General features: G+C 34.4%; 2 protein-coding genes across 3 annotated transcripts in view; both read right to left on the bottom strand.

The window, feature by feature from the left end:
- LOC143452918 (GTP-binding protein 1-like) overlaps nt 1–243 on the bottom strand; it is a 28,736-nt gene extending 28,493 nt beyond the window's left edge. The window contains exon 1 of one of the 2 annotated variants that reach the window (XM_076954062.1): nt 58–243. In XM_076954062.1, the coding sequence (XP_076810177.1) occupies nt 58–171 (114 nt within the window). In that variant the 5' untranslated portion in view covers nt 172–243. The remainder of the gene's footprint in view (nt 1–57) is intronic. The other variant, XM_076954061.1, reaches the window with a different exon arrangement.
- Nucleotides 244–8,759: 8,516 nt separating this feature from the next.
- LOC143452919 (gonadotropin-releasing hormone receptor-like) lies at nt 8,760–15,372 on the bottom strand. The gene is made up of 8 exons (XM_076954064.1): nt 15,063–15,372; nt 13,192–13,375; nt 11,513–11,619; nt 11,180–11,302; nt 10,874–11,081; nt 10,593–10,768; nt 10,318–10,457; nt 8,760–10,130 (listed from the first exon to the last, which is right to left on the bottom strand). The coding sequence occupies exons 1-8, from the start codon at nt 15,177–15,179 to the stop codon at nt 9,989–9,991; spliced, it is 1,197 nt and encodes a 398-aa protein (XP_076810179.1). The 5' UTR covers nt 15,180–15,372; the 3' UTR covers nt 8,760–9,988.
- Between the last annotated feature and the right edge of the window lie 6,541 nt (nt 15,373–21,913).

Below are 21,913 nucleotides of genomic sequence, written 5' to 3'. Positions count from 1 at the left end.
TTTCAAAATGTATCTTATAATGACTATAAGAAGAAATACTAAGAACAATGTACATACTTTTGAAAATATTTGCCTCTCTTCTATATCATTATCCTCATGGTTCATTTCACCTGGACTAGGGGCAAAAAGATTATCCAAGTGGTTTTGCTCAGGATTAGTAGATTTTTCCATTTTGCACAGTTTCTTACTGCTTTGTTTACACCATCAATCATATCTCTCTGAACAACAGATAACTATTATCGTTAACAATATTATTTATAATTTTTGATGGCAACTAACCAAGCTGGTAACTGAATCTATAGCCCAGAGGTCGGCAACCTGCGGCTCCGGAGCCGCATGCGGCTCTTTCAGCCCTCTGCTCTGGCTCCCGTGACTTTAAACACTGCGAGCTTGGGCAATACAAAAAAATTTGTTGTAAATTAATAACGACTCTATAGTTTAAACTAGTTTTGTTGAAAATTATGACTTACAAATCCGTTTTGTATGTTTTTTCATTAAGATTTAATGCTTTTATCTTGCTAAGGAAAAAACCCTTCAGGACTGTTTGGAATAATGGCGGCTCATCACGGCTTACAATGCATGTATGCGGACATATTCTGATTTGCCCGCCCCCCTCTATGAAACGATAAAGAGCATATTGTTACGTGTTTACCGCACAATTAATGTTAGCATTATCTTATACCTGGCAGTGTCACGATGCAGTGTGTAGTAGTCTGTAGCATTTTGTAAACAGTTTAAAAGTGTCAGATACTCTTTGTTAAATATGTAAATCGCCATTAGTTATTTATCAGTAACTTTTGCAAATTTGACAAATATGATAATAATTGCAAATATCGCATTAGCTGGGTGGAATAAATGATTATTTGAAAGTGTTGTGTTTAATAGTCGGGTTTTGTTTGTTGAAATTACAGAATATTCGCATGTACAAAGCAAAAATTTTAAGAAATTCTGCATGAAGTGTAGGCTATAATTACCTTTTGTTTTAGTGGCCAACTCGACAGTTACATGTTATGGCTCCGAATAGGTCTTAATTTAAATAAACTTGGGAACATTGGCTCTTTTAATGCTAAAGGTTGCCGACCTCTGCTATAGCCTATTCCTAATTTATAAATAAGTCATTATAGGAATCACACTTCAGTAGAAATCACCTACAGTGACACCTGAAGGGACAACTGCAAACGTGTCATATTAAGCGAAGGTCATAATAAGCAAGTTAAAAAACTGGCCGCAGACGACCATACATTATGGTATGTTTGCCACCAGGCATAATTTCAATAACAAAAGGTGCTTAGCATTAAGTCTTTTATGAACCAACGTTTCGCATTCTCTTATTTTAATCTGTCCTGACGAAGCTCACCCGCATGGGTTTGCCAAATGTTGGTTCATGAAACAATTAATTCACAAGCTGAGCACCTTTTGTTACTCACCAGTCACCATACACTATGTTTATTTTCGAATCTGATAGTACAGACGTACAGTGTAATCATGGTGCAATACAAAACATTATACCTGAAAGGCTGAATCAGTCCAGCAGACAGTGTCTGACACCTTCTGGCAGACACTGTCTGCTGGCTTGACAAAATGAAGCGAGCAGACAATTTTTAGAGGGCACTATGAAGTTAAATTTTAACTTCCGGTGGGAAACGATGCCCAAAATCGCGGTTAAACGTCATAGAAAGATGAAAAATTAACCCAAAAACCCTATATTCGTTAACTACGATGGCGTCTTTCGGAACTAATTAGTGACTTCCGCAGCGGTAGACCACTTTGGACTGTGAGGAATGTTTCTTTAGTAGGTTGTTGATTGATGCCTATGTGACAATCGATTTGTTGATTGCCTCGTCGATGATTAATTAGCGCATTATGAGCCAAACTTAGCAACAACCTTAGTTTTCCAGTGGTTTATAGTGTAAAGTAAAGAATTCAGTGACAGACAATGCATATGCGAGGCACTCCTCTTAACCTGGAAAGTTAAAACCAAGAATGAACTGGAAACAGCGTCCGTCCAGTTCAACGCACAAATCTTGAATGACCTTTGTCACAGCAGAGTTTTGAAATTCATGATCAAGAAAAAAAATTTTCGTTGTGGTAATGATTCTAACATTACACTTTAGTTAATTTGGGGTCGCTGAATTCAAAAATGACCTCACTAGATTTTCTCTAACGCAATAAGAATTTTTGCTAAAAACGTTTTCATTTTTTTGCAATTGCGAAATGTTGCCACTTTGACAAGATGGCCTCAAAAAGATCAAAACCTAGTCTACATATTTTTTACTGGCTTACTCTTAGATATTCGTATACACCTTTGCTTTAACCATTTGAATTTGAACAGCACTAATTTTTATTCAATTTGTCATTATAGTCTGTCCAATAACTAGTCAACGAGATGTATACTTGGTTTCAGTCACCAACTGCATGCACAAGCAGCAACAAAGCCAGTGTACTACTTCTGCATGTTTTTTTAGTTAAATGTTTCTTTATTTTCTTCACAAAAGAGTATATAGTGATTTAAGTGACATGATATAATTGATCAGGGCTAATCTATTTGTAGTATGACAAAGAAATAATTCGCTTGTGCACTACTCGTGTGAAGTCTTACACAACGAACTTATCTGTCACAAAGACCGCGTATGCTGGCGGTAGTTGTTAGAATGTGAGCGAGGACGATTGATGGTTGATAACTTGTTTTACTTCTGCTTCGATGGATGAGTTCTCATTTCTCAAATTTGCGTGACTATGCTGTTAGTTGCTTGATTCTGTCTATATAAATTACTAAATTATAAAGTTCCTATTTTTATTTATTATAACACAAAGGCTTTTGCCTTTGGGCAAATCTTGCTGAATGTTACATCGCGCTCAGTAACACGTGAAACGGTAAAAAGGGGAGATCGTAAACATTACAACAGTATATATATGTGGCACACTAGTTCAATCGAGGAAATTTATCTGACGTCATTAAGGAAAACTCAAGTCTGGCAAACAACTGAATTACAGGATTCCAAATTAAATTCCAAACATCTCAAAACAACTCGTGACTCGTGACGTAATCGTCACAGTAGCAGCAGCATTTCATTGAATCAACACTATGTAACACAATTTGAATAGTATTATGCAGTGTAACCTACAGATTTCACTAAAATTACATTCAGGCACTAGGCCTACTAATGAATGGTTATGTTTGAGTTTCTTTAAGGAGCCGTTAAAGACTTAAACCTATGATCTCTATGAAGTTGTTGGACGTCAAACGTAAGGCTTTAAAAAACATGTTTAGACCAATCAGAAGGCAGCATGGTTAGTGTTGTTTTCTAGCCTGGGAATTACCCTAGCAGTTGGCGTGCTGGTAAAGAGAGCTGGTAATTTTAATGGGCCTCAAATAAGACTGTTGCTAAAAGATGTAAATTTTATGTCATCAATAACTTCAGTTGAAGCTAGAGCATCGGATGCCTTCTGCGCAGTTATCAGGAAATTTCTTGGAAAAAAGAAAGTTGAAAACTTTATAGAACTCTTGCAAGAATTGTTGTCAAGTTTTGAAGCAATAGGTTGCAATATGAGCATAAAACTACACTACTTAAAAAGTCATCCAGATTAATTTCCCAGAAATCTTGGTGATGTCAGCGAAGAACAAGGCGAGCGATTCCATGAAGATATTGAAATTATGGAAGAATGCTACCAAGGCCGATGGTACTGCCATATGATGGGTGACTACTTGTAATGAAAAGGTTGTTTATCGTTCCTTAGCCTGTAAGGACGACCACTTCAATTACAATGTTTGTCTGTAGAATTGCTTAATGTCCTCGAAATGAAATGAGTCTCAGGTCGTTGTTTCGCTTCTCTTAATCTTAGAATTAATTGTACACCTCGACAACTGTATAATCTGGTTATATTGAAGTTTCATTGAACGAATAAATCAAGATAGAACATTGTGACAGCAACAGCACAAAGACATGTTGCGGCGTTGAACGTAGAAACCAAAAGGACTGAATAAATCAAAATGCACGCACAGGGGAAGCATCGATTACGTCACAAAGTGTTATGCTTCGCTGATTCGATAGACGAGAATTCTATGTCGTACACAATTTTATATTACATTAATTGATATATTTATCACATACTGCTGTTGCTTGAAAAGAGATGTTCCAGATGCTAACTACAAACATAAATGTCTGAAGAGTAAATTTGTTGGTGTATAAATTATATTGTTTTTTTAACTTGTTTATTTGGGTGGGGAGGCAAAGTGATTGATTTGAAAAGACGAGTTTTCGGAGCAGTCCGAATGCAGCTGCAGCAAGACGAATGCGATTTTTTACATCAAAATCAATGGTGCCGGCAGATGTAATGAAGCTCCTAATATATTTAAACTGATCTATCTTCTTAGGCGGTCAGTCTTTAATATGTAGCACAACAGGAGGAACACCGCAGGAAGAGAATGAAAGCCCTTCTACTTTGATATCACTCAAATCCAATCCAATGATTATAATTTGTATATTACCAAAAAACTGGTTGAAACAACACTGGATTTATTAATTACTGATAATTGACGCTAAAAACCACATTATGTTTGGATAAAAAAATGTAATAGACTCATGTTTAATCAAAGCAGGCATAAAGAATGAAAATACTTCTGTATGTACTGTTGCAATGTTTTAGTACTGGGGATATTCTTCAAGAACATACACCTGCAGAGGTCACTGCTTGTCTTAACTTATGTTATTCGGACTTAATTTACCTGCCGAATTAATGATCTGACTCCGTGGTTGCGTGCGGTTAGAATGCTCTAACCTTACGTCTACTAACCGCAAGTTCTTACGATTAACAGATACCGTTTATCAGAAGCAATCCTTTATTGTAGGAACTGTACAGATTCCGAGTATAATACAAACACAAACTTAACATTCACCATTTTAAACAAGTCTAACGAATTACAATTTACGCGAATAACGTAGTACGTTCGTACGATTCTGGATCTCTCTGTCTGAGCGCCGTTACTCGCGTATCAGTTCGAGTTTATAAAGCGGAGCGATGTGAACGGAAATATCTGGCGTAAAATACACGAACATTTCAGAATGTGTGAACGATAAAAACAAAGCGTTGGCAATGAGAATTACATTCAGTTAAAACTAGGATATTATGAAATCACCTGGTAACGTACTAAACGGCATTTTCACATAAAGTTATTTAGAGCAAGTTTCCAAATATTAACGACAATAATTGCGGTTTTATCAGTAAACAATATCACAATAAATTACTGGCGAATATGTTCCCACGAATGATATAATGGTATTGAAGGCGGCTCCCAGGCCGCTACACACCAAATTGCATTGCTATTAAGGGAGTGCAAGCTATAAAAATGCCTAAAGAAGGATAGTTTTGTTAAATTTGAAGACTTTCACAAACAGTTACTAGTTCCATTTGTTATATATGCTGACTTCGAAGCAATAACTAAAAAGATTGACAGCTGTCTCTCAAATGATACGAAGTATTATTCTGAAAAATGTCAAAAACATATCGATTGTGCATATGCTTATAAACTAGTTTGTTGTTATGATGATAAGTGCAGTAAACCAATGCAATTATACAGGGGTGATGTGGAGCATACTTCGGGTGAAAATTTTGTTTATAAATTTTTGGAAGCTATGTTGAAAAAGGTTAAATATTGTCAAAAAATAAAAAAGAGTATTTCAATCAACCTATGATTTTAACAGAAGATGATAAAAAAACTTTAAAGCAGTAATAAATTGTCATATTTGCAATGGAAAAATCAAAGAAACTGATGAAAAAGTTGGAGACCACTGTCATATTACAGGAAAATACAGATGTGTAGCACATATTTAGATTGACTGATAAAATACCTGCAACTTTCCATAATTTAAGAGGTTATGATACACATTTTATCATGGAAAAAATAGAAAAATTTGGGAAGGATATTGATGTAATTCCCAACAATATGGAAAATTACATTGCTTTTTTCTTAGGGAAACATTTAAAATTTATTGATAGCTTTCATTTTATGAATAGTTTATTAGAGAAATACAACAAAAGATGACATGAAGTATACATCACAAGAAATCGATAACATTAATGAAAAAAAAGGTGTTTTAAGTGAAACACTAAGAAAAACAAGAAAAGGTATAATTACATGAATAGTTTTGATAAAATTTAATGACACTAATCTCCCACCAAAAGAAGAATTCTTCAGATATATCAGACGAAGATTATGAACATGCTTAGGAAAAATTTAAAATCCATGGAGGAATAGCATGATTTGTATCTTAAATCAGATTTTTTGTTATTTGCAGATATATTGAAAAATTTAAAAAACTTGTCTTCAGTATTATGACCTTTTTCATTATTTTACAGCACCTGGTTGATCATGGCATGCGATGCTTAAAATGACTGAAATCAATTTAGAATTAATGTCTGATATTGACCAATATTTTTTCATAGAAAAAGGTATGAGAGGTGGTGTTTCGTACATCGCCAATAGATATGCTAAAGCAAATAACTAATACTTAAAATATTTATGATTCAAATAAACCATCAAATGTAGGCTACATTACATACTTAGATGCAAACAATTTATATGGTTAGGCAATGAGTCAAAATTTACCTACAGGTGATTTTAAATGGTTGGCAAAAGAAGAAATTAATGAAATAGATTTAGCGAGATTAAGCAAAAAAGGAAAATATTAGACAGCAATTTAAGATATCTTGAGAAATTACATGAAGAACATAATGATTATCCATTAACTCCAGCGAACATAGAAGTTAATGATGACATGCTTTCAAATTATTGCAAAGAAATAAAATCAAGATTTGGCCTGAAAATTGGTGGAGTTAAAACATTAGTACCTAACTTTAAAGATAAGAAAAATTATGTTTTTCACTACAAAAAATTGGAATTATACCTTTCATCAAGTATTAAAATTACAAAAATACATCGCTTATTGGAATTTAATCAATCATCATGATTAGAGAAATATATTGATTTCAATACACAAAAGGGAAAAAATGCAAAGTCAAATTTTGAGAAAAATTTCTTTAAACTGATAAATAATTCAGTTTACTGTAAAACAATGGAAAATCTTCTTAAAAGAGTTAATGTTAATTTATGACCCAGAAAAATAATTAAAACATGTTTCAACATCAACTTTTGTTAACTGTAAAGTAGTTAATGAAAACCTTGTAGCTGTTCATAAGTTGAAAGAAAAATTAATTCTAAATCGACCAACTTATGTAGGAATGACTATTCTAGAACTTTCAAAAACATTAATGTATGATTTTCATTATAACTACTTCAAATAGAAATATGGCAACAAAGCAAAACTCTTATTGACAGATATAGATTTATTAACATATGATATCGAAACACAAGATGTATAGGCCTACAAAGATTTCTGGGTTGACAAAGTTTGATTTTAGTAATTACAATTCAAACTCAGAATTTTATGATTCAAAAATAAGAAAGTAATTGGTAAAATGAAAGATAAAACTGGTGGTATTTCAATTGTAGAATTCGTAGGAATAAGTAAAAAAATATAGCCTATATAGCTATTTAACAAATAATGAGAAAGGAGGTAAAAAAGCAAAAAATATTAAAAATTGTGTTATCAAAGAAGATATTAAACATCAAGATTATGTAAATACTATGGGAGGTGACAAATAAACGTTTCATAAAATGACAACAATTAGAAGTGACCATCATCAACTTTATTCAACAGAAATTAATAAAAAATCCCTTTCATGTTTTGATGGTAAAAGATATATTCTTGAAGATAGCATAATTACTTTAGCTTACGGTCATAAAACTACTTTAAAAGAAATTATTTTATAACATAAAACAGATGTGTTGTCAAAATTCAAAAATTAAGAATTTTAATGGAGTTGGATTTGTAATAATTGTAATACAATACACCGCTGTATAAAAGCACCGTTGTATAAGAACACCAGAACCATCACTACTACCCAAAATAATTGGATTTAATGTAATGGAACCAACAATTACTCCAGTTGTAGTAAGAAAAACTTATATTATTTTCAAAGATAATTCTAATTTGTTTATGTCTTATGACGTTTTCTTATTACATCAAAACTGTTTATGATATGAGTTGTATAATTTTTTTAATTCAGAAACTTGCTCATATTTAAAATTCTGGCTGATGTGATTAAACACAACATCCATCTTTTATTCTAACGCAATTTAATTAATTCAAAAAACAAATACGTAACACCAACACCAGGACGTCCAATCTCAGTAGATATATTATCTTCGATTAAAATTCATCAAATGGATTAGAACATAATATATCTACTGAAATGAATCTACGTTTCTTAAATTAGATATATTGCTAAAGTTGAGATTTTCTAATATTTCTCTTCTTCTTCGTCCTCTGCTCGGAATATCATTTGTACTTCTAATTATTTTTAAATTAATTGAATTTAAGGTTTTTATAGTACCATTTATAGTAAGTCGTATGAAGTTATTATTAATTTGACAAATCTTATACACTAAATTAGATAGAAGTATTTGTTATAACTAAAATTCAAAACACCAATCCTTTCAAACCCGATCGACACCAATCTCGATGATTGAACGATGGAATCTAACAATTAAGACTAAAATGTGAAGGAAGTTCACAGAACAAAATTCAATTCAGTACTTGAAAAGATTACCTGACATTCTTAGTCAGTACAATAGAAGTTATCACAGTCATAGGCCTATTAAAATGTCTCCCGTAGAAGCTATAACGAAAAGAAAAACGAAGCCATTGTTTATTTTAATTTGTATGGTGGCATCAAAGCAGTGAAAATAAAACCAAAATTAAAAGTTGGTGATACCGTTCGAATATCAAAGTACAAGCGAAAAACGTTTGATAAAGGCTATACACCAAATTGGACAGAAGAAACATTTGTTATAAGTTACTAAAATTCAAAGCACCAATCCTTTCACATATTTAATCAAAGATTTGAACAATGAACAAACAGAAGGAACACGCAGCTAACACGCAACTTACGCAAGTACAGTACTTTCCACTTTGAACAATAACAGATTTCTAAATTTAACAGACTTCTGTAGATTCTTCAATGCACAATCCATACTCAAAAGATTTTGCTATTGCGTTTGCATTTATTTTGATTCAAACAAATTATACATAGGCTTACTTATTTTTGCACTACGGTATTGTAACAATTTAAGGATTAGATAAATGACGCACAAGCGCAACTGGTTATGAGGCTATGTCCTGTATAAAGAACATTTAATGTGTATATAAATCATTTTCCACTGAAAAATTAATCCATGAGCTTCAGTGATGTTGGCGACTCATTAATACATAATGGAAAGTATTTTTAGATATTGACAGCCAGTTAAGATGCACTTTGAACCTTTTACTATTTCAAGCATTGCCAAGTTTCAGTCGGTATGCGCGCTTAAATTTTACGTCAGTGCTTGGTTTCTTCCAAATCTATAAACAACTCTTGAATGTTATTTGTGCACATTACGTTAAAGACTGCAGTACATTTAAGAACTATTATACGGAGTTAGTAAGTGTGCAGGTTACGATAAAAAACAAATTTCAGGAACACGCGTAAGCTACTGTACTGGCTGAACACCAAGTAGTAGCAGTTTTATCCTTCTCTTCGACATGTAAATAACTGTGAAGACCAGACTGAACGACATAACAGCAAAAATACTTATAAGTTAGCATACACCAGAATATTTACACTGTCCAATGCAAAGGGCAGTCATACAATATAAATTTGTCTATAATAATTCGGCGATCTAAGGGAAATTGGAGTTTTGATTAGTTCGGGAAAGAGTGTAGAAGGAATTTATAAAATGCTATCGCTGTAAATGATTCTACTTAAAATAGTTTGGAATACTCTGGCGCTGGGATTAAGACGGGGATACATGAAGTCACAGTGCAGGGTAGAGATATAGGCCTGTAATAAGCTTTTTTTTACATTGTATCACACAAAAATTGCCATTGCATTACGGGTTATTGAAAAAGTGATTTTGAGGAAAACTGTTCACAAATGAGGGTGAAAGTCGACTATTGTTGGAATTAAGAAGTTGAGATGTTCCTGTTGCATAACTGCTGAATGATCCTCTGGAAGAACTCATTCTGCGGCGACTGAAACAAATAAAACTTACTTTACCCAAACCGTTTTACAATATTTCAGAAGCAGAAAATTTCATCACAGGTTTACTCAAAACGTTGCAAATAAAATTGCGCAAACTTATCAAAATGGTTTGTGAAACTTTATAAATTGTTTATGTTATGTTATATTTAAAGTAAACTGACAATATTATTCATTTACCCTTTCTTACTGAGCATTTTCGGTTTACTGCACAGTAGTTTTGAGTAACAATTTTGCCGAACTTGCTTTAGAAAAATTCCAAAGACAAGTGTTTGCAAGACAGGATTGAAGTACATCGCAATATACATTGCTGTATCTATCTGTAAATTTGAAAATAGTTTTTTTTCAGTGCTGGAGCTTAAGGGGAATGTAGGCTATAACATTCCATTTTTACATCATGTTTAATGTGGAAAGCTATACACACTGAAAATATTGAGTGACTGTTTGTAACTTACAGGAGCTGGAGGTTCTTGATTATCATAGTGAACAAACCAGTCATGTAATCCTTTTCCGTAGTACGGTGTCCAGCATATCAAAAAAGTGAATGTTAGGAGTGTCCGCATAAAAATTGTTTTTCTCTTTGCCTTTTGTATGGAAGCAGTGCTCACGCTATTCCGTCTACCCATTAAAACTATTCACAGACAAAATAAAATATAATGATATTAGTTTAATATCTGCTTCAGGGCTGATAAAGCATAAAATTTCATTACGAAAAAAAAAATTGAATGTCATATACCTCTGTCTCTTTCTTTCATCTTTGAAATTTCGCAGACAATTAATGAATAGGAGACTAGAGTTGATGCCAGAGGAACAAGAAAGCTTATACACATAGTGAAAATGTAATAGAATGGTAGAAGATCCGTATTAACAACGTTAAAATCCACACATTGATAAATTGGGATTTCTTCACAGGTAGAAATCGCAACAACAGAAAAAATGACACCCTGTTTAAAAAAGCTACAGCAGTAGAAATGCTAGGAAATAAAGTTACCATAACGTTCTGGAAATTACCACCTTAGCGAGTTGATAAAAATAAACTTACTGCCGGTATAGAACAAAGAAGGCTTGCAATCCAAGCAACGGTCACTAAGACGACGCCTCTTTGCTTCTGACTGTCATTCGGAATGGGTGATAAAATGCCTATTACTCGATCTGTTCCAATCACCTGCACATAACTTACTATTGGTTTCAACATTTTCCAAACTAATTTATACGCAAACAAATCGAATGAGTTTTTATCCTGAACATTTGTCGTTTGGTGTAACAAAACGGTACATATTTCAAGTTATAGTTGAAATCCAAATCAGATCCCAAATGCTCATTCAATTTTGTTTTTTAAAAGTTGGCCTAATTTTAGCTATCTTGGTAAACTTACCACGACCATGAACGAGCTAGCGTACATTCCGAATTGTTTCATCATTTGACACAACCTGCAGGCAATATCTCCTGCCAACCACATCATAGTTGTATTCCATATTGCGTCTAATAAATGAAACGCAGCAGTTAAGCCACCAGCGTACAGTATATTTAAGGAATGGGCCATTAAACTATACGCTGGTCTCCCTCATGACCCCAAAGTTCGGGGCCATAAACATTTTAAATGTTCACGTTCCTTGTTAACCCGCGTGAAAATCGATACGGCATGACTGACACTCTTGTGGGTATTCATGTTTTTTTTTGGACCACTTTTAGTCTGACCTCTTACTATCGACCTGACCTTGGGTACCCTTTGGAAATAAAGTTTCCAGCAGAACAGCTCGAAATTTCATCGAGGCATCCAAGCTTCTCTGCCACGACAAGGGATTAGTCCATAGAAAAGTTCTAAAAGTCTCCCTTACGCTATTTAGTAAAGTAAAGACAGGGCATGAAAATGACAGCCAAACTGTCATCTATACTGCATAGACCTACAAGTAAATATAAAAATACAAGTATATAATTTTGAAACGGTTTTAAGCACTTTACATTTTGCTCGGTACCTTGAGACGCAAAACGTTGCAGCACAAGTAACGAAACAGTCCAGAGAGCACATCGGGAAGGAACTTTGACAAAAGTAGGAGTCAGACAATAAAACGATTTATAAAATATCCTGGCAAACTATCCGCATACTGCAGAGAAAAAGATCATCTATTGCAAAGTCTGTTAAAGACTAGCGGGGGGCCTCCAAACCAAAGAGAAAAATATCCTTGGCAGATGCAGATAATAGTTTGAAGATCTATAGAAGCCGCAGGATGGTCAGCTGACACTTAAACGATACGGTTTGGGGAAGAAAATAACCTTATTGAAACGAAAGTTACCAAAACTGTAAGATCTTTGAAAGCTGACAAGGCGGTTGATTGTGATGAGTTTCGACCTGAAATATTGAACACGCATGGACTGGGGAGGAATCCTTTGCCCACCTCACAGTGCTTTTGTGCGATGCGAAAAAGCTGTAACAATTCGCTTTAGTTTCGGTCAAAATTGCGTCTTGAGATCATCATCAAGCGCATCAAGGGACTCGAAGTAAAGTTTTGTTAATAGAGACGGACCTAACGAGTGCATGTTAGGTAACGAGATGTGAGTTTATTTATTTATCAAGTTTAAGCGAAAAACAATTTGAGCTCCAACATTTATTTACCAGGTAAAAGGTTGCGATACTTTTGTTGAATGATTACTCGATCTAAGGACGATAATATGTAACGAGCAGACGACAAGCACCCAGTTGTGCAGCAACGGGGTTCACTGCCAACTCTTGAGCGATGATTACATTACAGGAAAATGTTTGGCAATTAGTCGTAATCATATTGTTTTTACATTTTGACGTTATAATGACCCTCATAATAAAATACCAAATATTCCGTAGCCCCTTTCTCAAGATAGTGGTCCAGATTAGAAAAATGTGCTTGCAAGAGCTGATTTTTGGACTATCATGTTATATCATTTAAGTTGCTTTAACAAGAAAATGTGGAAAATACCTTCCAAAGTACAATATTTCTGGTGAAATAGTGACAGTAAATTTTTTAAGGTCATATACATTTAACACTCTACTATAGTAGTTTTATCGTTTTTTATACTTACCTAAAGGCATCACAAATAGGGTGTAAGCCAAATTGCTTAAAACAAGATGAAACATAATGAAGCAACGCTTTTTATCCCCTCTTAATGAACTAAGAACAAAGACATTGCCAAGCAAGCTCACTGCAAACAACAACCACGTAATAGATACCCTCGTAAAGTTTGCTGCGCTAAAGGTGAACCACGTCTGAAATAAATTACAAGAAAAAATGATTTCCGAAACATGATTTCATATGAAATCATACAGGTATATATAGGCTAGTATAAAATATATTAACAGACAAAGCACTGTTTTAGCTTTAGAATAAAACACATTTTTCTTCTTAAACGCCTGCTTAGCCACGACCGCCGAGAAGTTGGTTACCCTTTCCCTTGTTAACTTATTTAGCTACTTACTGAAAACATGAGTTTAGTTACATGTCATGTGGTTTCTTATTCAGTTACTTGTTTGCAGATGAAGTAGATGACTCGCTACATAGTTACTTATTCATCTAATTCTTCTTAAATGAAGATATTTTTTATATTGAATAATAAACCAGGGAACCAGTAATCAGGTTCACGCCGGTATTGCCGCGTTTAGTTGATCTAGTGAACAATGCTAACAATGCAATATTACTTGAAAACCTAAAGATAATTAAATGAAATCACCGGAAAATGCACCCAGACAAACTCGATACCCAAAGCTCGAGCAATGAGCAATAATCGTCGAGTTTGAACGGGCTCAGATTTTCTTCAGCCTCAGGATAAATAAATAGTGCTTTACCGCGATACCAGCATTATGCAATACCGTGCTGTCGAGCCGCGATTTCCAAACTGATTGCCCTGAGGAGCCACGAGAATTTGCTAGGAGGGCCACCAAAGTTGTTGTATTTACTTTTACTTGCATATAATAGAACTTAAATCTAAATATCACACATCGCACGAATTATAGTTTGTAAGAAAATGGATCTTACGTAATAAAACGACTGTAGATCATATTAACCGGATGACTATTGATATTGACACATACTGACTATATATGCTTTTTTGGTAAAAAATAGAATTATCTTATACACGTCTTAACGATAGTAAATTTGCAATTTGCCGTTTCCCAGTGCGTGGTCATAGCAGTGACTTTCAACTTTTTCGGCCCCGAAACCCAACTAAAATTTTTAAAACTATCAAGAACCTTTACCTGTATGTGGGAACAGATCATAAAATTTACAGTTATCGCTGAGAAACCGTTTATTGCAAATCCCAGTTATTATGTGATTTTTGAATCCGGAGGAAATATTAGTCAAATGTAATACAACAGTTTATATAAGGAGGGAAGCAATTTTATTGACGTCACTAATTGGAACACCCAGTGGCAATCTTTCGTTAAACGAAAACATTATAAATGTCTTAACTCGTACAATGCCAAAGTTTTATGACAAAACCAAAATTTAAAGGTGGTGATAAATAAGCCTACACCGTAGACATAACAGTGATTTTTACAAGTTGCAGATTTTCTTGTGATTCTAATTCTATACGCACTCAATCTGTATATTTGGGTATATGGCAATAAAAGAAAAACCGTAAAGAATCTCTCTTCCTATAGCTGTTCATCGTGTATTGTGGGTGGTCATTTGACCTTATTTTAACTAAAGAAATAAACGTATTAATCATAATGCATTCAAAACGGGCAGAAAAACGTGTGTAGCCTACTTCATCAGAAAATTTGTAAAATATACATTTAAGAAAGCTAAGAAATATACATTTCGCCTTAAAAGGCATCGTAAGCTTCTATGAATGGCAAACAAGCACTTAAATTGTAAAATGAAATCATAAGTACGTTAAAGAGTTATAAACAATTTCACACTGTATACGATATTCTATAGAAAAAGGTTTTGTACCTCCACCATTATCGCATAAGATGTGCATGCTATCGTTGCATTATCCATGGGCTCCAAGGTAGTGAACACCTTCAAACCACCTTCAAGAGAAATTTCGTGTTGATTGTTTGTCGTCATTCGTTTGTATGCGGTTGGTACACGCTTATAGTAAACAAAACTTGGGTAAAAGTAAGGTAACAAAAACCGGTTTCCTTGAACTCGTCACTGCTTGCGGGTCAGAAAATATAACGAAAGCGGGAAATAAATAATAAACATACGTTAAGTACTGTGTGTAGCTCCAACACTGAACAATTATACATAATTCCCTGTAACAAAAATTTAATTTTACAGGTCGCCCTCAACATGTTAAAGCTACCAAAACGGGCATGTTTTTTTTTACACGAAGTTTAACTGCGGTTTCAAAGTTTACAACTTTTGCTGTACAACAGATTTTGAAATGCACTCATTTTTGAAAGAAACTGCATGTAGTAACTCTTTTAAAAAAGCTAAGCAACTCCGGTATAGTCGGGTTAACCCAAAGTTAAGAAGCCTTTTCGTTTTTTACCTGCACCATATTTTATTTATTATGCTTTTTTTCGAATGGGAAATGTATAAGATCGTTTGACTATAGGCCAAAATTCGAAAGTTATAGCATTAGTATAATAACCTTTATACCGAGGAAAGTCTCTTGCACGATACATGAAGTCCTAATGTCGTTGTATTCCTATAATCAACGGCTAATTGAGCTAATTCAGCCTTTGCCCAGTAAAAATTTTTTAAAACAAGCTCATGTCTTAATAAGTTTAGAAACTTCGTAAGTAGCTTATACTATAAAACCTGTGACCAACCTTAAAGTCAGGTGCAAGTGCTAAACCAAGTTCATCTTAAATCAAAGTAAAGTGGTCAGTAATTACAGTATACCGGAGAAAGAATTTATTAAACACATTTAATGGTTAGGTATTCATCTACAAAAATGTGTTTTATTTACAGGATTTATTGACAAATTAGTGTCACAAAAAACGTAAATTTTCTCACTGAGCTCAATTTTTGTTGTTGGTGCTAATTTAGTCAAATATCGATTATTACCGTAAAGACAAGAATGCTATACTTGCATATGCACTGTCACTTGTGACATTTTTTATGTTGAAATAAACATCACGTGCAACTACTGCTTCCATTATAGGGAAAAGTAGGATAAGGTGAAAAGGTTTTTAGCAGAACGCGATTTTTTCCAAAAATAACGTAGATGTTAATTTGTTTTAGCTAGTGCGCTTTGTAGACTTTTTAGCTATGTTTCAAATCGAAAAATATGTTTTTCTGATTAGTCGCTTTAGCTACTAAGCTAATTAAATTTTCCTTGCTCAATTTACCACACCTTATTTTTTTGAGGGTAAGTTGAGCAGGCCCCTGTGGTAAGTTGGGCAACAGTAATACTAAGTTGAAAAAGCTACTTTGATTAATTTGATGTTAATTTGGTATATAAACGATATTGCTAATAACGTCAGAAGGATACTTTCTTTCAGACCATAACTGTGGGAATTTGCAATTGGAACTGTGATATCTTTGCAGCAACATGATTATCACTTCGGAAATATTTATACCACAAGAAAAGTTATCCGAAAGTTACGCAAAGACATACTCAGATCGAGGATAATGATTATTATCATACCATACCAAATGAATGAAAGAAAAAAACAAAAAGCCGTGTTAATCACAACACAAGTAAAAGTGCATTGTAAGTCGTTAAGTCACAGCGTTTTAAAAATTTAATTCATTACTTTGCGCAACTTGCCCCTTCGCTACTACTTTAATCCTATATTATTCAAAAACTAGCAGTTTAATAAAGCTGATTAAGTTATAGACGACACACAGTTTTCATTTTCACTTAATGCTTTAACCAAATATCAACTAGCGTTTTTGAGCGCTTGCTAAATGAAAATATTTCTTACGTACTGAATTTGCTACTTAGCTGCGAAACATACATATAGGCCCAATAGTTTACTATAAAAATAGCATGTACAGAAACTTTGGATTGCTAGGATAATTTAGAAGGCATTGTTGGTAGAACAAAATGGCGGCGGTAAAATAAAATTATGTACGATGTTTAGTTTTGGATAAACAGCCATATGCACAATTTAACCCGTGGATCATCTTAACCCACCTTTCCTTTCATCCCGGTATACTTACCGACAACAATTCTTTGATTTAAGGTCAACTTGTTTTTACTTTTAGCCCTATACAGCCTTTCATTTTCAGAATCTGAAGGAAAAGTTACTAGAAGCTTGAACTCACAGTGTTTTACATAAAAATGTGGGTCATATATAATCATAATACTCGCTGAATCCATCTGGAATTGTGCACTTTTCATTTTTTTTCATAGATTCTTGTTAACCAAACTTAGTTATTATAACATAATAGGCTAACCTAAACCTACCTCTTAATCTAAATCTAACTTCAATTAAATTCTGGATAGTTAAAATCAACTTCTCGCGTATAACCTAAATGAACACATCTCATACTTTCGGTGAAGTAGTCACTTTCTTTCCTATGGCCTATACACTTTATATTACTTAAGGAAAAATGAAAATTATATTTTCCACCGCGATATGAGATCTAAATTTTCAATGTTCTACAACGTTCAACGTTAATTTACTGTTTTACAGCATACGGTAGAGTTTTCGTGGTACTGACTGCAAATATTTTCTTTTTCTGCATGGCATTTGATAGCATTGTATAACAAGGTTAGCATTATTCTTTTTCGCTCCCACAATCAATGGTGGAAAGTAAATAATACAATACACTATACAATAACAACAGATAAATACCATTTTGTTTGACCTAGGTAGCTCTTATCTGGCTTGTTCACCTGTCACGCCAAAGAAACTCGTTAAAGGCTGTTTCCCTTTTTAATGGAAAAAGGTTTGCCGTAGTGAATGATATGCTTTTTTCTTTTGATCGATGCAGGCTATCAATTTCATTGCGCAATGAATATGTGGCTTGTCACGACCCTAAAGAAAAACCAGTCAAATTTGTCCGACCATAGCGTTGCTCCATATACTAAATATTTTGAGTTGCTCCATACATTTCTCGTGGCCATTCCGCCAAAAATTAAAACTGTGATACTTAAATCACCGAGTTGACATCATCCGCTTTGACACCGTGACACGTTCATTGTTTGCGAATTGGCGTGTGACTACAAAATCAGCGTAGACGTTTTCGTCACTATACAATTTTGCCGTGCGGCAAAGTAATCGCATGCAGTATGCTTACACTTGCACCTTTCAACAGGTTTTGCGAACACCTTACTTTTGTTAGCCTACTTCTGCAAAACTGACTGCCTTTTATTGCTTAATTATTTAATTCTTAAAATGTTTAGGTTTGTTTCGAAGCGTTTCAGCCTGCTTTTAGTCATGTACCTTACGGAAACAATAAACTGCTACTTTGCAAGCGTACTCAAACATCTTGATGACCAGCGTAAAATTCTAATGACAGCGTGTTATGATCTGAAAACTGTACAATCACGATAAGGGTTTGAGGAACTAAACGAGATAAAATCAGAGAAGTAATCCAATGAACGATTTGTTCTTCACATGCAACCAAATAACTCGCCCACGGGCAATTAAAACAAGGGTTTAACAACTTGCCAAACTAAAATAACTGTGCTCTCTGTTTTTATTGCAAACTGTAAGGCCTGTGTTATTGCTATGAAGCATTTATGTAAGCCGATAATATGGGTAAATATAAAAGGACCAATACTGTAACGGCAAAGCAAAAATCATACGTCAGAATTTGACTACACATGAATAAGTGCAGATTTCTTTTACCGTTTTTCAGGTTGCTTTGCCATTCACCAATACGAACTTTTGTTCTTATTATTTACTGCGCATTATAACGCTGTTACATTGTTACTCACCAACGTTCTGTTAATCCCTATAGCCTGTTTGCATATGAAACATCAGAAAAAAACGTTTAAATTCGGTTTTGATCAACATTTTCTAAATATTTGTAAAAAATGTCAACAAGGAATAGGAATTAAGCCTGCTATTACTCAGCTGAACCGTACTTAATGTTCCACAAGCATAATTACTTCGAATTCTATATAAAAACCATACACACTTTCGTTTCTTGTATTATATGACTTACCTTCGTTTATATTTCAACAAAAACGAATTAGAAAACTTTAACAAATTATAGCTTTTATACGAAAATATTGTTCTTTTGGTTTACCTCGAAATACAAATTTTGACATTACTAAAATTGCCGGGCAGCCACCGCCAAAGACAACACACAATAATGTCACAACTTTTTACTGAGTTTAAAGCAATTGTCGCATAATGGCCAGAAAAAATTGGACATAATAAAATAGTCCGTAAAATTGGTTAGGTTTCAAACATGACTCATCGTCGCGTCGTTTATTTGTATAGATCGAATATAGTTCACCAGTTTATTTGCTATTTTTGGAGCCGAAATCGAATTGGTGAAGGTCAACAGCTTGCACTGTGTTTGCAAAAACTTAGTGTCAAACAACAAAAAATTATGAAAGTTTTTCAGCTCTTCGGATATATCAAGCAGGCCGACTGCACCACAATGTTCCATTCCTAAACAATGCGAAATATGTCGAAAACGCGTTTTTAATACGTCATTGCATCACGGTCAGAGTAGAAGCAAGTACACGTAAACATTAGGGATGTGCCGCGAGGAAGATTATTCGGGTTCGTGCGAACCCGAATATTATGAAGGTCGACACGAACGAATCCCGAATCTATTCGTATTAGAACGAAGCAATAAATTTTCCTCCAAAAGTTGTCAAGTCTTGCTTCTAAAATGACGTAATCAATAAACAAATCGTTTTCTTTCGAAAAATAGTGTTTAAAAAACGATCGAAAAAGCAAAATCGTTAGGAATCTACCTTCATTGTGAGTACTGTTGACTCTAGTTTGACATTGTCGGGAAACTAGATCCTAATTTTTTACGAAGGTCAGTAAATTTATAAGTAATATTGTATTCGGGTTCGCCATTGTTGGTATTCGTGTTCGCCCGAATCTTCCATAAAGGCGATATTCGGCGAATCTATTCGGGTTTGGGTTCGTATCGGCACATCCCTAGTAAACATACACCGGACTAATTTAGGGAAATCATTGCGATTAGGGCAAGGCTAAAAGTCACGCGGTACAATGAAAGAAAAATTCGAATAAAACTGCTAATGCAATGAATCAAATTCTGAAGTAAATGTAAAAACTATAGTTTCAACTACAGTACATTTAACACGAAAAGCTACCAAGCAAATTTTATACAAGTACATGCATAAATCGTCCACATTTTTACAATCTATTTTGGGGTCCTTTCCTTTTCTAAGTTACGAGATGAAGTTGTACTGTTGCCTGTTGGTCGCAATGTGTCCGTAGAAATAAGTGGTCGAAGAAGAAAGGCCAAAAGGCTATGTTGGTTTATTGTGTTTGGCGTTGTCAAAATAATCTTGTTATAGCCTACAGATAATTAATTAGAAAACCTAATGTTTTTCCCCAGGCAGTTATTAACAAAGAGAGTGAAAGTTTTACTTAATTAACCCGGGTTATTCACTTGGAGATGGAGGCAAGGTATTAAACACTTAAAAAATTAAAACTGTTCAAACTCATTTAATCCAACTAAGCGCAAAAGTCACAGCAGCCTTGACCAACTACCAGATAACTAAAACCAAAATGCTCAGGGACACACTTCAAGTCTGGAATTATAACTTTGACTTGCTTTGAAACAAAACGATTTTTACTTATCCTGAAGGGTTTTACTGAAACCTGTTCAGTTTACTTACACTACTTCATCCTGTCTTTTTTGTGTATGACTGATATGGTGAATGATACTTGAATGAACTTAATACATAAATGTCGGTATTTCTATTAAAATTAATAGCGTAAAAAATCATGCCCGCCGTGTCATCTAGCAGTCTAGCCCGTTCTTTTTTTGGAATAGTAGCCTAAGCAATAATGACAGTAAATGAAGTTCACGGATCTGCCAACTGGTTTATTTCAAAAAATCAAATAATAAAAATAGAGACAACAAAAGTGTAAAAACTTTAGGCCTAAAGCTAAAAACGTTAAAACTCGTAGAACCCAAAACTGCTTTACGTTACGCAATAAAGTTACACTTCTACACAAGTTACAGTGTACACTGCCTTTGTCAAATAGTAATAGCCTATATTGTTCGCCCTTTTATGAGAAAGTCAAATAATTGAAATTATTTTTAACATTTACATGGCCTAAAAGGGCGGCCGCAGAATATTTTCAAACGACATACGCACTAAATTGTATTTCCGAGGGCCAGAAGTTATCAGACGTCTGTCAGGGCAATAACAGTTTACTCCGAACCACATTGTCTGGGGTGTGCGTTGCAAGTGAAGGACCCTCGGAAAGTCAAGAGGACGAAGAATGGTTGAAGACAAGGTCAGGTGAGAAAATAAGGAAATTAATACCTTTCTGTCAATCCCATAATCAAGGAACGAATGTCCACAGCCGTAGTTGAAGTACTGAGAGACACCGGATGCTCTGGGTCCATTATACGAAGAAATTTAGTCAGGAAGCATCAGCTGATCGGGCGAATGGGATGTTTTCGGACGGTTAACCGGACATTGAAGCGAGCTCTTTGGACAAGGTTATTTGTGGACACGACATATTTCTGTGGAACTGCGAAAGCAATTTGTTTGCCGAACCTCTCGTTTGAGCTGGTCATCGGTAACCTGACAACTCCTACTTCAACTGCAGTTTATTGTTCGCTGTTATGACAGGAGAGAAGCTTGTTGTATCGCAAACAAGCCGCGACCACGACCGGGGTTAATATAATCTCGATACAGTGGACCATTGCATGAGCGGAGATCTTGG

This window comes from Clavelina lepadiformis, chromosome 4 (assembly GCF_947623445.1).
Source record: "Clavelina lepadiformis chromosome 4, kaClaLepa1.1, whole genome shotgun sequence".
Taxonomy (NCBI): Eukaryota; Metazoa; Chordata; class Ascidiacea; order Aplousobranchia; family Clavelinidae; genus Clavelina; species Clavelina lepadiformis.
The sequence above is the reverse complement of the archived record's forward strand: the minus strand, read 5'-3'. Positions and strand labels throughout refer to the sequence as shown.